Source organism: Cnephaeus nilssonii, assembly GCF_951640355.1.
Source record: "Cnephaeus nilssonii genome assembly, chromosome: 23".
Taxonomy (NCBI): Eukaryota; Metazoa; Chordata; class Mammalia; order Chiroptera; family Vespertilionidae; genus Cnephaeus; species Cnephaeus nilssonii.
Genome location: NC_137094.1, coordinates 14,974,350 through 14,988,354, shown reverse-complemented (window position 1 = coordinate 14,988,354; position 14,005 = coordinate 14,974,350). Strand labels below are relative to the sequence as shown.

Here is a 14,005-nt window from a genome sequence, read left to right as displayed (position 1 = left end):
CTCAGTCTGGCCTGCACCCTCTCACAATCTGGGACCCTTCGGGCGATGTCGGAGAGCCGGTTTTGGCCCCATCCCTGCAGGCCAGGCCGAGGAACCCCACCCGTGCACAAACCCGTGCACAAATCCGTGCACTGGGCCCCGAGAGGCCGGCCAGCCCCGCCCCCTGGTCGAACTCCCGGTCTAGGAGACAATTTGCATATTAGCCTTTAATTATATAGGAAGATATGGCTTCAGCATTTAGAAAGAATGAATTACATGTGTCCCAAGTTGAATGAAGCAATTCAGGGAAGAATATTTTGCTCCAAATAGCAGATTCTATAGAAGTTCTAGATGCCCAAGCACCAGCACACGCAGCTGGACACTCTGAAACAGGCAGCCATCTGTGTGTCTCTTTGTTCATCTGCCTGTGGCTCACTAAGGAAGAACCCAACTATAGATCTGCAGATGCTCAGCTGTCTCAGGTGAGATTCAGGGTCTGCATCACTGGAACCCTGGCAATAACTTTAATATAAATCAGCGCAGCAAAGACACAGGTTGTCTGCCAATATGCCAATGAGTTACAAACTTTCATATCAAAGTCAGTTCTAGCGAATCAATGTTGGATTGCCAGGAATTTAAAAAATTATTGTAAAGATAATGATGATACATGGGTTGTATTTTATTGTAAGTTTTTAAAATGGTATATGCATTCGTTTAAAAGGCCAGGCTACATACCCGAAGCAAGCTTTATTTATAGAACTATTTTTTAAGTACCAGACTTGATAATCACAAAATCTGGGAAGCTCATTGGTGAAATTCTAAGTAATTTTAATTTTCTTCTTTTTTGCTTTTCTGTATTTTCTAATTTTTCTACATATATTGCTTAGGTAATAAATATAAATATGGCATCCTATATAATAAAAACCTACTATGCAAATCGACCAAATGGTGGAATGACCAGTCCCTATGATGCGCACTGACCACCAGGGGGCAGACGCTCAATGCAGGAGCTGCTCCCTGGTGGTCAGTGCGCTCCCACAGGGGGAGCACTGCTCAGCCAGAAGCCGGGCTCACGGCTGGCAAGCACAGCGGTAGTGACGGGAGCCTCTCCCACTTCCATGGCAGCACTAAGGGCCTCTCGGGGGGATGTCCGACTGCAAAAGGGCGCAGGTCGGGCTGAGGGACCCCCCCCTTGCCCAATGCACGAATGTTGTGCACCAGGTCTCTAGTGAAAGAATAAAGGGCAGAGATAACTCAAAAGCATACAATAAGGAAGATACCTCTCCACACACATACACACCTTGACTTCAGCAGGACAGGCAGCGTTTTTAAATAAACCTGAAGCACTTCCTGAGGCAAGCACTGGTTTTGACGGCCACACACGTGAGTCTGGGCTGAAGGAACGCTAGGGTGCTGGCAGTGATGGGCCAGTTCTACTCCTCTCTGGAGCACAGGGTTAAAGATGTAATTATACAACTTCCACCGAACCACCACATTGCCTTTCTGCATTAAACTGCAAATGTGGTTCGCAATCTGCACACTGTGTAACCTGTCTTCTTCAAAGACGAAATTCTGATATGCCTCTAGGGCATCCCACCTCCACAACAGGTCCTCTGACCCGCTGCTGGGCAGGATCCCGGGACACCTGTAGGGGCTGGGCAGGCCCGAGGCGGGCTCCTCGTCCCGCGCAGGCCCCTGCAGCGTTTCTTCTAATCTGGCCAGTTGATCAGAGTCAACGGTACAGATATTGCAAGCTGCCTTTTTCATTCTTGGCGGCATCTCGGCGCCTCCTAGCTGATCTAAAATAAATCTGTTTAGGACGTTCAATATATGCTGCTGGAAATGCTTCAGCGCCGGCAATTTAAAGGCGTGGAGCAAAGGGCCGATGACGGACTTGGGGTCCATGCAGCAGCACAGCCCCACGTCCTGGACGCCGGCCAGGACCTGCACGCACGTGCTGCCCAGGGAGGCCTGCTGCAGCAGGCGCAGGCACTGGTGCGCGCACACAGCCAGGCAGCAGCACCGCTCGGGGTAGTGCACGGCGCCGTCCGGGGTCTCCTCAAAGGGGTTTTGGGAAACCTGGTTTTTAAAAGCCGAGACCAGGAGCCCCGAGAGATCCCGGTGGTGATGCATGAAGTGGGAGTATTCACACCGCCTGTGCCTCTTCCGGGTGCACATGGAATGATGGAGCTGCTCCGATTTCACCTTTTTGACGGTGCTCATTATCCTCAGCACGCTGCTTATCAGGGCTCTCAAACGGGCGGAGGCCTCGGCAGGGACGCCGTCTCTTAAGATTAGCCACTCCATTTGCAGAACGGCTGTTTCGAACAAGTGAAAGCCCTGATGCTGGATGAACTCCTGAACCAGGTCCATGGCGTGGCTGAAGAAGAAGGGGTTGGAGGCTGCGCCGTGGAGGCAGCAGGTGAGGAGCTGCAGCAGTCCTTCCAGAAGCTCGGGCAGCAGGAGGGCCCGGTGCCGGTACCGGGAAAACACAAACCCCTCCCGCACCTCCTGCAGGGTCGTCTTCTGTCTCGGGGCAAAGGGGTCAGGCTGCTTTTCCAGGCAAGTTCTAATCTTTAAAGCTGCTCTGAGTAGTTCGGTTAGATTCTTTTTGAGACTGTCCGGCATCGTCCCCGCAGCACTAACGTCCACTGACATGAGATGCAACACTGTCCGGAAAAGCATCCGCTGGATCAAGGCCACCGGCTCTTCAGTCCAACCTGCAGAAACCACCTGGCTCTCCGCGCTGTCCCCGAGATCACAGCAGTCCCCAAAGCCGGCGAGGAACTCCGTCAGCGTGGGCACGACGCTGGCTGCCAGGGCAGAATTATGATTCAAGTTCATGTCAAACTTACAGACTTTCTCTAGTAAAGATAACAAAACGTGACATAAGTCAAATGGAGAATTGCTCATGTGACTGATAATGGACAAGGCAGCTGGCTCACTTAAGATGTCCGTGTCTGCCTCCTGGCTTGGCATCATCTCTTGGAAACTTCCCGAAGCCATGGTCTCGGGGGGAGTCTGTTCTCTGGTTGACAGGCGGTTGGGGTGCGCTGCAGGCTCGCCTTCTTTAGAAGCCTGGGCTACAAAAGGCTGCAGCTGGTGGGGCCGCCGGGGCCTCCTGTCGCCCGAGTCGGCCTCTGAGCCCGAGGTGGAGAGCTGCGTCCTTCTCGCATCTCTTACGGAACAGGGGTGGGTGGCTTTACGCTGTCGTCTGCTTTTCACTTTTGCAGAAACCTGAGCCGAAGGAGCACTCCCTTCTAAGTATAATTTTTCCTGAGTAGATCTTTGTGAACTTGAGTTCTTTTCTTTGGTCAGGATTATATCAACTGAGAACGGTAGATTAAAATCTAAGGACACGAAAAAGGAAATTTTAGAATGCCTTAACATGTTTTCAAACTCAATTTGTACTCAGCACTCATTTTAGGAGTTTCACCTCAGCCCCTGGCCCTGGCCTGTTGTCCTTTAGCTATTGTTCCGTCCCTCGGTCACTCCCCCCGCACCCCACCCCCCACTTATCTTTCTCATGATAAGTACCAGATTCCATTAGTTCAAAGGGTACGAACTGATCCGGAAACAACAAAGGAGAACAGAATTGGAAAAATTAATCTAATTTAAAACCATAAATTACTGTATTCTTCCATTACCGTAAGAGACTCTAGCTATACAGTACCACTGTTCACGCCATTTTACAAGCCTCCTGCAACAGTGCAGTCAATTAAGATATAGGGGTTTATTATATTCTCCAACACAGTCCAGTATTTAGGTTACAGCCCTGATGTAACTTAAGAACTTTAAGATTTCCCAAAATTATTTCAAAATCATACAACGGACACCCAATATTCTCCAAGACTGACGTTAAAAGCGACCATCACGCACAATATTCCCGGAGAGTGCCATGCGCTGAACCTAGCTGTTGCAATCTTATTGCCTGTATTCCCCGTGCTGTCCTTTACATCCCTGTGACTGTTCTGTTCCTGCCAACCTGTACAGAAGCAACTTTTCAGGGGCGCATTTTCCCAGTGGAATTTTGATAACACGAGTGACATGTTTAGAGGTAGTGCCTGTCTGCAGTCAAAAAAGAAAGAGAAGAAACCTACCTGCTGCCCGTTCTTCCTGAACAGGAAGCTTCCACACCAGCGGGAGGAGGGACAGGAGGAGCGTGAGCAGCTCCTCCCTGCAGGTCAGCGCCTGGATCAGAGAAGAAAAACCCCTTCACATTCCGAGGGCAGGAGGCGCGTTCATTCCTGAGACCTTGTCTCACGTTCAACCAAAAAACCCTTCCCCCTGAAAGACTGCATTTGGGAAGCTAAGATCCAAACGAACTCATCTCACATCCAGTGAAAGCTGTGGTACTCTTCAATTTATAAACCTTTCCAAAGACAGAAGAATGTAAGAGTAGCTGATGGTATTTAGCATGTTCTTGCTGATTTAAAAAAAAAAAAAATAGCTGCCACAGCACCATGCACATTGCAAGAATTCCTCACCTACGAAAAACCAATTTGCCAGGTGAAGATGAAAAGCTAAGTCCTATTAATTAGCAAACCAATAATATCAAGTTATTAGAAAAACATCTTCATGCAGTTAAATGTAAGACTCAGAGAACACCATTTTAAAAAGAGAAACACATTAATAAGTAAGACGTAAAAAGAAAGCCGGATTAGTGAAGGTAATCCAGTGTTGACGGTCGGCACGCTCCGTCCACAGCACTTACTGTCTTACCCTTCCTGCAGGAGATGTCCGAGCCCCGAAGAAGGTCCCCGTTTGGTCCATAAGACACACACACACAGTTAGAGAACAGAAGGCACGTGGCGTGAGTCGGGACCCAGGTGTGGCACAGGTGCTCAGACAGGAGGCACAGAGAGGAGCGAGCATGTCAGTCAGAGGCGTGGACTGGAGCTACAGAACTGGAGCGGGACTCCCCCCTGGGCCATGGTGGCCCCGGAAGTAATGACAAGTCAAGTGTAATTCCTCACCATCATGCGTGAGGAGGGGCCCGGGTGACCGGTCAGATCCGCCTGGTGACAGTTTCAAATACAATGAAGACAATGAATAAAGGGGGGGTGACAGAGGGATAAGGGGGGCATTTGCAGCCTATTCAGGAGGCGCCACTGGAGCAGATACTTAATTGGTGAGAAGAAGGAATCCATGCAAAGATGTGGAGGCAACAGCTCCTAGGAAGCATTTAAGTATAGAAAGGGCGGCCCGGGGAGAGCATGGGATGAGGCTGGAGGGCACAGCTCAGCGAGGCAGGCAGGGCCAGACCTACTGCGGCCTTGCGGGCCATGCCGCGCAGGAGGTTGAATTTACCTCCAAACACCACGGGAAGCTTCTCAAACACACTTCCCAGCCCCCCTCCAAGTCTGGACTCCCGGGTGCAGGCCTCAGTGCTTAGCCATCATGCCCTCTGCACCCAACGCCTAGGCCATAGTTGGGTTTTTATAAACACTCTCTGCATGGAAGACTTTAAATTCTGGATTCAAAGTAAAATTGTGTCAAGGGGCCCCACTTCTGTATTCTCTACTTAAAAAATAACAAGATGCCCTCCATGCATAGCGCAGGCTCAGTATGAACCTCAACCTTTTTTAGGGTGCCGCAAAATGTATCCGGCACAATTACCCTTAAAACCTTCACACCAATTCTGGCCCTTTCCCTTGAGCAGACGAGATTGCAACATTCCAAGGGAGCTTGCAGAAACATCAAGGATGTGTGAAGTGCCCCGGACACGCTGTCCTTGTCACTGAGCCCTGGGTCCCCAACAGGACACTGGCAAATCGGCCCTGCCCCGTGCACAGGCTCCTGCTCCTGGCTCTGCAGGACGCTGCCGGGACTTCTCTCCTCCTTCCCACAGAGCTAAGGGCGCGCTGGCTCACTGCCTTCCAGGCCCAGCCCCAGCCCCCCCCCCCCATATCTCCCTGTGAAGCCTTCATCCCACGCCCACCCAGGATTCCTGTCCTCCCCACTCAGGACCATGCCCGTGGCCCCCACTCCACCCAGTGCACTAGTGCTTGGGAACCCCAAGAGGGAGAGGGAAGCAGGTGCAGGTCTGGGGTTGGCCCCTCTGCGGGCACGGCTGCCCTGAGGACACTGTCACCCCACTGCCCGGTGCAATAGGGGAGCGGTTCTCTCCTTCCACCATCACCACCGTTTCTAACCGTTCGCCATGGGGCGCTCTGGCGAACCTTCCAGACCGAGTGCCTTTTAGGCATCGTACACTCCCAGGTATTTATCCTTCCCAGTCCTGAAGAAGCCGCACGCGTAATTCTAATCCTTTTGCAAGTAATAAGAGCTTTTCCTCTTATTTGTGGACAGCCCTCTGTTTCACACCTCAGCGTCCAGAGGAATAGTGGGCGTTACCTCTTCCCATCCAAGTGGAAAGTTCTCACCGTGCCATGGAGGCAAAACGTGCCCTAGCCAGACCCTGTCGCTGGCTAGCCTAGACTGTCCGTCTATAGGAATCATCCCACTCCTCATGCAGCACTGACACTTTATGCTTCCCCTATGCAGGGAAATGACTGTCATTCCTTTTTAAATTCCCTGTAGCATAATACCCAGTAAAAGAAGCCTCATTGGCTGGTAATTTTTCAGTTCTATTCAGGAAACGTATTTTACGTGCCGACCAGGTGTCAGGCACGATCCCTTTCACGACGCTATTGTTTAGACTGGATGTTATATTAGCTGCCTCGCCTAGCCACCCAAGGGGTGGAGGCACGACGGGAGAGGAAAGGCGAGGGAGTCGGGAGAAGCAAGGGCTGAGATCCCAAACCAGACCACCATCTCTGAAGCCACAAAGGAAGGCGGGCCCTGGAGCAGTGGGTTCGAGGACGTCAGGATGACATGCCAAGAAACTTGGACTGTTTCCAGAACTAACACAGCTGAACGGGCACAACCCAAACGTAAGAAAGAGAAAGAGAGAGAGAAAGAGGGGAAGAAGGAAAGTCATGCATAACATAAGCACAGCAAATTTATATTTAATTTTGGGGGTTAATGTAAACATAGCCATGTGATTCCCCACGGCATAATTAATATTCTTGTGTAGTACAATGGTCAGTGTCTCTGAGAAATTGTTTTTAAAATGTTAATTCACAGCAGGTCTCCTCAGAATAGCCAGATGGCTCTGACCCAAACGGTTAAACAGCGGGGGAACATAAACAAACCGTGGCCTCCAGACAAGCAGACGCCCATCAGAAACAGAAAGCAGAGCTGCTGACTCACTCGGACGGACGGACGGACAGGAGGACCTCAGAGGTTACACGACAAAGCAGTGGCATCTTGCAAGGGGCCAGGAGTGACAGACTGAAAAGGAGCCGGGCAACCCCTCTAAAGGGTGGAAAGTCCTACACGTTGATGGGGTGGTGGCCACACAGGTGAATATATTGGTTAAAACATCCCAATGTACACTTAACATCTGTGCATTTACTACACGCAGTGAGGGAGAAGGGGGCGTAAGAGCTCAAGTTCCTCCTGAGACGTGCAGCCTGGGACCCAGCGTTCTGATTCCGCCTTAAATGATTAAATCTTGTGCAATTAAATTCCCCTCAAGGATCCAAATGATCATGCTTCATTCCCTGGCTTAAGCAATTAAATATTGATAAGCCCTGTTTTTCATAGGCTATTAATTTCACTCTACTTCTACTGTTCCTACTATCACTGCTACAGATATTCCAAAAAGTAAGTGAAGGGGAAAAGAAGGGTTTAAAAAATATCAGCATAGGAAAACGTATTATTCAATTATGACTTGAATGATTGGAGTCACTGAATAATATATTAAAAGTTATCTCATGACTTAAAAGAGAAAGCAGAAAATCTATAGCGATCCAAAGTAGATTAGTGTTTGCTTAGGACTTAGGGAAGTGGAAGGAATAGGAGTGACAGGAAAAAGGTGTAGGGGTTCTATTCGAGGTGATGGAAATAGTCTAAAATTGTCTGGCTGTGACTATACTAAAGAACACTGAATTTTGTACATGTGAAATAGATGAATTCCATCATATGTGAAATATATCTCAATAATGCTGTCATTAAGAAAAAGCCTTTGTGCCTGACCAGGTGGCTCAGTGGGTTGAACATCATCCTGTGCACTAAAAGGTTGCCAGTTCAGGCCCTGGTCACGGCACATGCCTGGGCTGTGGCTCGATCCCCAGTCAAGGCATGTACAGAAAGCAACCAGTCGATGTTTCTCATATAAATGATTCTCTCTCTCTCACTCCCTTTCTCTCTCTAAGCACATCCTCAGGTGAGGATTAAAAAAAAGCCATTGAGACTTTCACTGAGATTGCACTGGAATCTATAGATCAATTTGGAGAAAACAGTATCTTTACAATACTGATTTTTCCAATACTATATAAAAATTCCATAGTTCTGAATTTATTTGGGTCTTTTTTAGTTTCTCTCAGCATTTGCTCCTCAATATTTATGATGTTATTTATATAGTATCTTTTAAAAAGAGAAAGCACTGAATTGTTCTAATGTGGGGAAAGACGAACAGAGCATGAGATGAATATGAAATCATCAAGATTTCAAAATAAAAAAAGCACCACATGTGGTCTAACAAATAATTTTTCCTGGTCACACAAATATATAAAACTTAAATTACGTTTAGTGACACATTTAATAAACCACATTCATGAAAAAGAATAAAATTACATAAACCTGCAAATATTCAGGAATGATCCATGATAGGTGAGCACCACAGTGAACAAATACTTCCTCATATTTGTTAGGTTCCTGAGCTTACAGTGAAAACAGAGGCGGTGTTCAGTTTTAGTCTCTGTATTTATCCAACAAATGTATTTATTAGAAATGTGCTGTCAGATCACAGAAATTTAACAATGGATAAGTGTACATCTAACGCCAGTGACATTTAAAGTGGTTAGACATGCCCGTCAAACTGGTGCTACGGAGACCTTATAATCTTGCCAATTCAAGTTAACTGAAATACTCTCTGACTAAGAAATTCATTCCCAGGAAGCAGGTGGTGGAGTTTTTCTTTCATAAAATAAATATTTGTTTTCTCCTAAAATTTAATTAAGATACAAATCACATTTGGGCTTCAGGTTAACCTGAGTTACTTAAATGTTTCTGCATCTCAGTTTTTCATCTACAAATGGAGGTTGGATGAAAACATGTCTGTAGTTCCTACTGGCTTTAAAATGTTCATTCTAGAAGAAGGAATCAGCACAATACCACCATCGTACAATCCTTTCAGCAAACACATAATGTACTAACGTACATGAATACCAGCTAGAGGATCAGTAATTATTAGTTCACACAAAGGGTTCTCTACTTTCACCCCACAGCTGGCAAGCTGCCTAAACATAGTTTGCACGAAATTTATCAAACACATGGCTGATGTTTATTGCAAGTGCAAATTCCTATGTTCCTCTATTGTAATCTTGTAACTTTATTAATAATCACAGTTATCTTGCACTGATATTAGGATGCAAACATAGCATATATGAAACCACTATAGAAGAAAGGCCATTTACAATTCTAAAATTTTGCAGACATTTTGGAAAGTATCCAAATAAACATGTGTCCTTAAATGGGGCTTCTTGTCTTTGTTGGAGTGATGTGAGAGGCAGGACTTTATCTAGAGACTCTCAGAAACTATGTAACCCAGAAACTATGTACCCAGAATTAAGGACAATATAGTGAAGGAGGAAACTATTTGACATGGAAACGTTACCTGGTCAATGGTGGCGTTCAGCTTGGTAAGTAAAAGGAATCCGCGGCCGTGGACAAGGTATTGTCCGAGGGCTGCCATATGCGTCTCCTCCTCCTCCTCTTCCTCCTCCTCCTCCTCCCGGGCCTCCACCTGCTGGACCACCGCATTGCAAAGCCGGTTGACATCGGTCAGAAATTCACGTGCCAAAGAGTTACTGTCGGTGCTCATGACCAAGCTGTAAGATAAATATTATAGAAAAGATCAGAAACACAAAAATTTACATTTAAAACTATGAGGTTTCATTGCTTGTTTTTATCTAAAGATTCACTTGAAATGACTAGGTTCTGGTACTTAACCCTGTAATACTTCCAGACATGGCTCTGACCTAGTCAGGTGCTCCTTAAATATTCATGCCTGGCCCTAGCTGGTTTGGCTCAGTGGATAAAGCGTTGGCCTGTGGACTGAAGAGTTCCAGGTTCGATTCCAGTCAAGGGCACATGCCCAGGTTGCGGGCCTATCACCAGTAGGGGGCGTGCAGGAGGCAGCCAATCCATGATTCTCTTTCATCACTGATGTTTCTCTCTCTCCATCTCCCTTCCTCTCTGAAATTAATGAAAATATATTTTAAAAAATATTCATGCCTGGCAGAAATGAGTCCCAGGTGTGAAATGCCTGAGCGTAACCACGCATGGGAAGGTGCAAACACTAACCAGGGGCACTAACTTGTGAGTGGCGGCTGTGAAGGCAGATCCGGGCTTTCTTAGACAGGTGCACAGGACTGTCTGAGGAGGTGATATCTGAGCCAAAATGTGAAGAAAGGAAGGAAGGGGGCCAGGAGGGACCTGGGCAAAGAGCACTCCAGGGCACTGAGATGAGTGTCTGATGCATCGGATGCCGAGTACGAGAGGAAAAGGTAAAAATTACTACTGAGTGAGGAAAGCCACCCAGCCCTGCTTTCAGGGACTGAAGAGAGGTGTGGAAAGGGGAAACAGAGGTGTCCCCTGGAACAGTCTCTCCCGAAGCATGGAAGTCTCCTTCCCGCCTGTCCTCAGAGCCCCTGGCCCCCCAAAAAGGCGACAAGGTCTCTTAACCTGTGTTAGGAGTAGCCCTGCGGACAGGTCAGGCTGACGGGGCAGGAGGAGAGGGACAACCACATCCCGTTTAGCCGTGTTCAGTCGGACAATCTCTCAGACACCAAGGAAAGATGTCACGCGGGCAGGTGGGTGCAGCAGCTGGAGTTCCCGGGGAGAGGCTGGCACGGGTGACTCAACCTGGCAGTCATCACGTGCAGAGGCATTTTAAAGGGACTGGATGGGTGAGGGAGCCCAGAGCAGTGCCGTCCAATAGAGCTCTCCGCACTGACAGGCCTGGGGCTAGTGGTGGCATACTCAACAGTGGGGGCGCAGAGAGAGGGGAAAGGGGACAGAGATGAGGTCCTAGGGCTGAGCCCCGTGTTTAGCATCCCTGAATATGTCCTAAAGAATGGCAACAAAACGGGTGGTTGCTTTAAGGGGACCCAGAATAGGAGAGGGTTGTTTTTTTTTTTTTTTCCTTTTTTTGTCCAGTCTAGCACTAACAGCTGAAGCTGGTCCTGAAGGGATGATCCTTGTGCCTAAGCGCCGAGCCTCGTCCCAAATCGCCCAGCCTCGCCCTAACAGCCGAACCCAGTCCCGAAGGGCAGAGCCTCACCCCCGAGGGGGTTATTTTTTAAAAAGAAAGATATTATGGAGTATTTGTAAGCTGAAATGTTATAGCACGTTTGTATGGCATGAGAAATGAAAATAGATGAAAGACTGGAATGAGAAAGGATCACTTCAGGAACGGTGAGTAAGCAGGATGAAAAGGAGCCAATGTCCAAATGAGAGGAACAGGGATGGTCACCTAATGCAATAAGGACGGCAGAGCCCGCGAGCACAATTGCAGGAGATGAGTGTGTCTGGCGGGGGGAGGACCAAGATGGGGGTGTTTCTATTTCCTCCGTGAAATAAGCTGCAAGGTCATCGTCAGGGGGGAGGAGGTGCTAGCTGACAGGTGGGAACAGGGTCAGAAACGGTTTCCTGTGGGGCTGCTCACAGGTACCTAAGATTGAGAGCTGTTGCTCACTAACTGCCCGCCCTATAGTCCACTTCTCCATCCGGTCCCCAAGAATAAGATCTAGCACAGGTGACGTCAGAGACCCATGAGAAAGGATCATTTCAGATGAGAAGCTAGGTCTCTCACAGCGGCAGCCCCCTCCTAACCTGCACACGAGGCATCCCTGTTAAAAGGGAAGACTGGGCCTGACAGGATGGCTTTACCAGTGCATTTTACCAAACATTCAAGGAAGAATTAAAACCTGTCCTTCCCAAAAAATTCAAGAGGAGGAAGCTCCCACGCTCATTTTACAAGGTCACCATTTACCCTGATTCCCAAACCAGACGAAGACATTACAAAGAAAGAAAATTATAGGCCAGCATCCCTGATGAACACAAGATACAGGCCAGCCGGCGTGGCTCAGTGGTTGAGCGTTAACCTAGTAACCAGGAGGTCACGGTTCTATTCTGGTCAGGGCACATGCCCGGGTTTCGGGCTCGATCCCCAGTAGAGGGTGTGCAGGAGGCAGCTGATCAATGATTCTATCTCATCATTGATGTTTCTCTCTCTCTCCCTCTCCCTTCCTCTCTGAAATTAATAAAAATATATATTTTAAAAAAGAAAATAGATGCAAAAATCCTCAACAAAATATTAGAAAACCAAATTGAGCAATATGTTAAAAAAATCATTCACCATGATCAAGTTCACTAAAATCTCCAGAATCTATGTTCTACTCCCTGTATCTGATTGGAGGGTCAGTTTGTTAATAAGAATCTTTTTTTGTTGTAAATCCTCACCTTGGATATTTTTCCAGTTGATTTTTAGAGGGAGTGGAAGGGGGTGGGGAGAGAAACACTGGTGTGAGACACACAGATTGGCTGCCTCCTGCATGCGTTCCTACCAGAGGCCAGTGAACCTGCAGCCCAGGCACATGCCCCTGACTGGGAATTGAACCCTTGGGTCCGCAGATCGGCACTGTAACCCTATAACCGCTTGGATGCCTGATTTATTGTCTTCAGTACGCGCCTACTCTATCTTTCCACTTGCTCAGGATAAAATCTGGTGTTCTGGAAGTCTCCTGTGGACTCTATGACCCTCAATGTATCCAGAAACCAATGGTCCTTGGGCCCAAGTGGCATCATCGCTGGCCTGGATCATGGCAAGAATCCCGGAACTGATGTCCCTGCTTCTGCCACAGCCCAACCCCGCCCCCGCCCCCCAAAGTCTATTCTCCATCCAACCACCAGAGTGACCTCTTTAGAAAGCAAGTCTGATTCTATCCCGTCTCCATGCAAAGCGATGAGTCTCACTCAGAGTGGAAGCCGAGTCCTCACAAAGGCCTGCAGGCCTTACACTCTGATTGCCCATTTCCACCTAATCCCGGACTCGTTTCTACTCCTCTCCCATCACTCCCTCCACCAAGCCAGCCCAGCCTCTGTTCCCCCAACATGCCCACACACTCCGCCTGCAGGCTCCTGCACGTGCCCTTCCCTCCCACACTCCTCCCCTCCAGGGGTGGACGAATTACCCCTCACTTCCTTCCAGTCTCATGCTGCAATGTCATCTTTTCCAAGAAGTCTTTCTTCCCTGGCGACCTCTGCTTAAAATTGCAACCCTCGCCCTAGCCAGTTTGGCTCAGTGGCTAGAGCATTGGCCTGCGGACAGAAGGGTCCCGGGTTCGATTCTGGTCAAAGGCACATACCTAGGTTTCAGGCTCCATCCCAGGCCCTGGTTAGGCATGTGGGGGAGGCAAACAATCCATGTGTCTCTCTCACAGCGATGTTTCTCTCTCTCTGGCTCTCCCCCTCCCTCCTACTCTCTCTAAAAATCAATGGAAAAATATCCTCAGGTGAGGATTAACAAAAAATAAATAAAAAATGTTTAAACCACCAAACACAATGATTTAAAAAAAAATATGTTAAAACCCTCTTCTCATTCCCTATCCTCCCTCTCCCCTGTTTTTCCTCTTCAGTCCTTCACACCATTTGACATAGCACACATCTTATTTGTTTATTACCTGAGACACCCCCAGCAGAATGTAAGCTCTGTGAAGGGGACGGGGAGTATTTGTTTAGAAAACTGGGGCACACATAGGTGCTCAATAAATACTGAGTTTATATATAATTGTATAGTTTATAAATTGCTTTCATGTAAATTAAATTATAGCCCTAGCTGGTTTGGCTCAGTAGTGAGAGCGTTGGCCTCAGGACTGAAGGGTCCCGGGTTTGATTCCAGTCAAGGGCACATGCCCAGGTTGTGGGGCTTGATCCCCAGTAGGGGGCGTGGAGG

General features: G+C 48.1%; 1 protein-coding gene across 6 annotated transcripts in view; it reads right to left on the bottom strand.

Annotated features, from left to right (window-relative positions):
• Nucleotides 1-14,005, bottom strand: part of LYST (lysosomal trafficking regulator) — a 77,463-nt gene that overhangs the window by 56,205 nt on the left and 7,253 nt on the right. For all 6 annotated transcript variants that reach the window (XR_013813113.1, XM_079763639.1, XM_079763642.1 and 3 more), the window contains exons 2-4: nt 9,665-9,878; nt 4,080-4,170; nt 1,280-3,329 (exon numbers count right to left, since the gene is read on the bottom strand). Coding sequence is in view for 5 of the 6 variants with exons in the window: in XM_079763639.1 (XP_079619765.1) it covers nt 1,280-3,329; nt 4,080-4,170; nt 9,665-9,871 (2,348 nt within the window). In the remaining variant the exon portion in view is untranslated. The remainder of the gene's footprint in view (nt 1-1,279; nt 3,330-4,079; nt 4,171-9,664; nt 9,879-14,005) is intronic.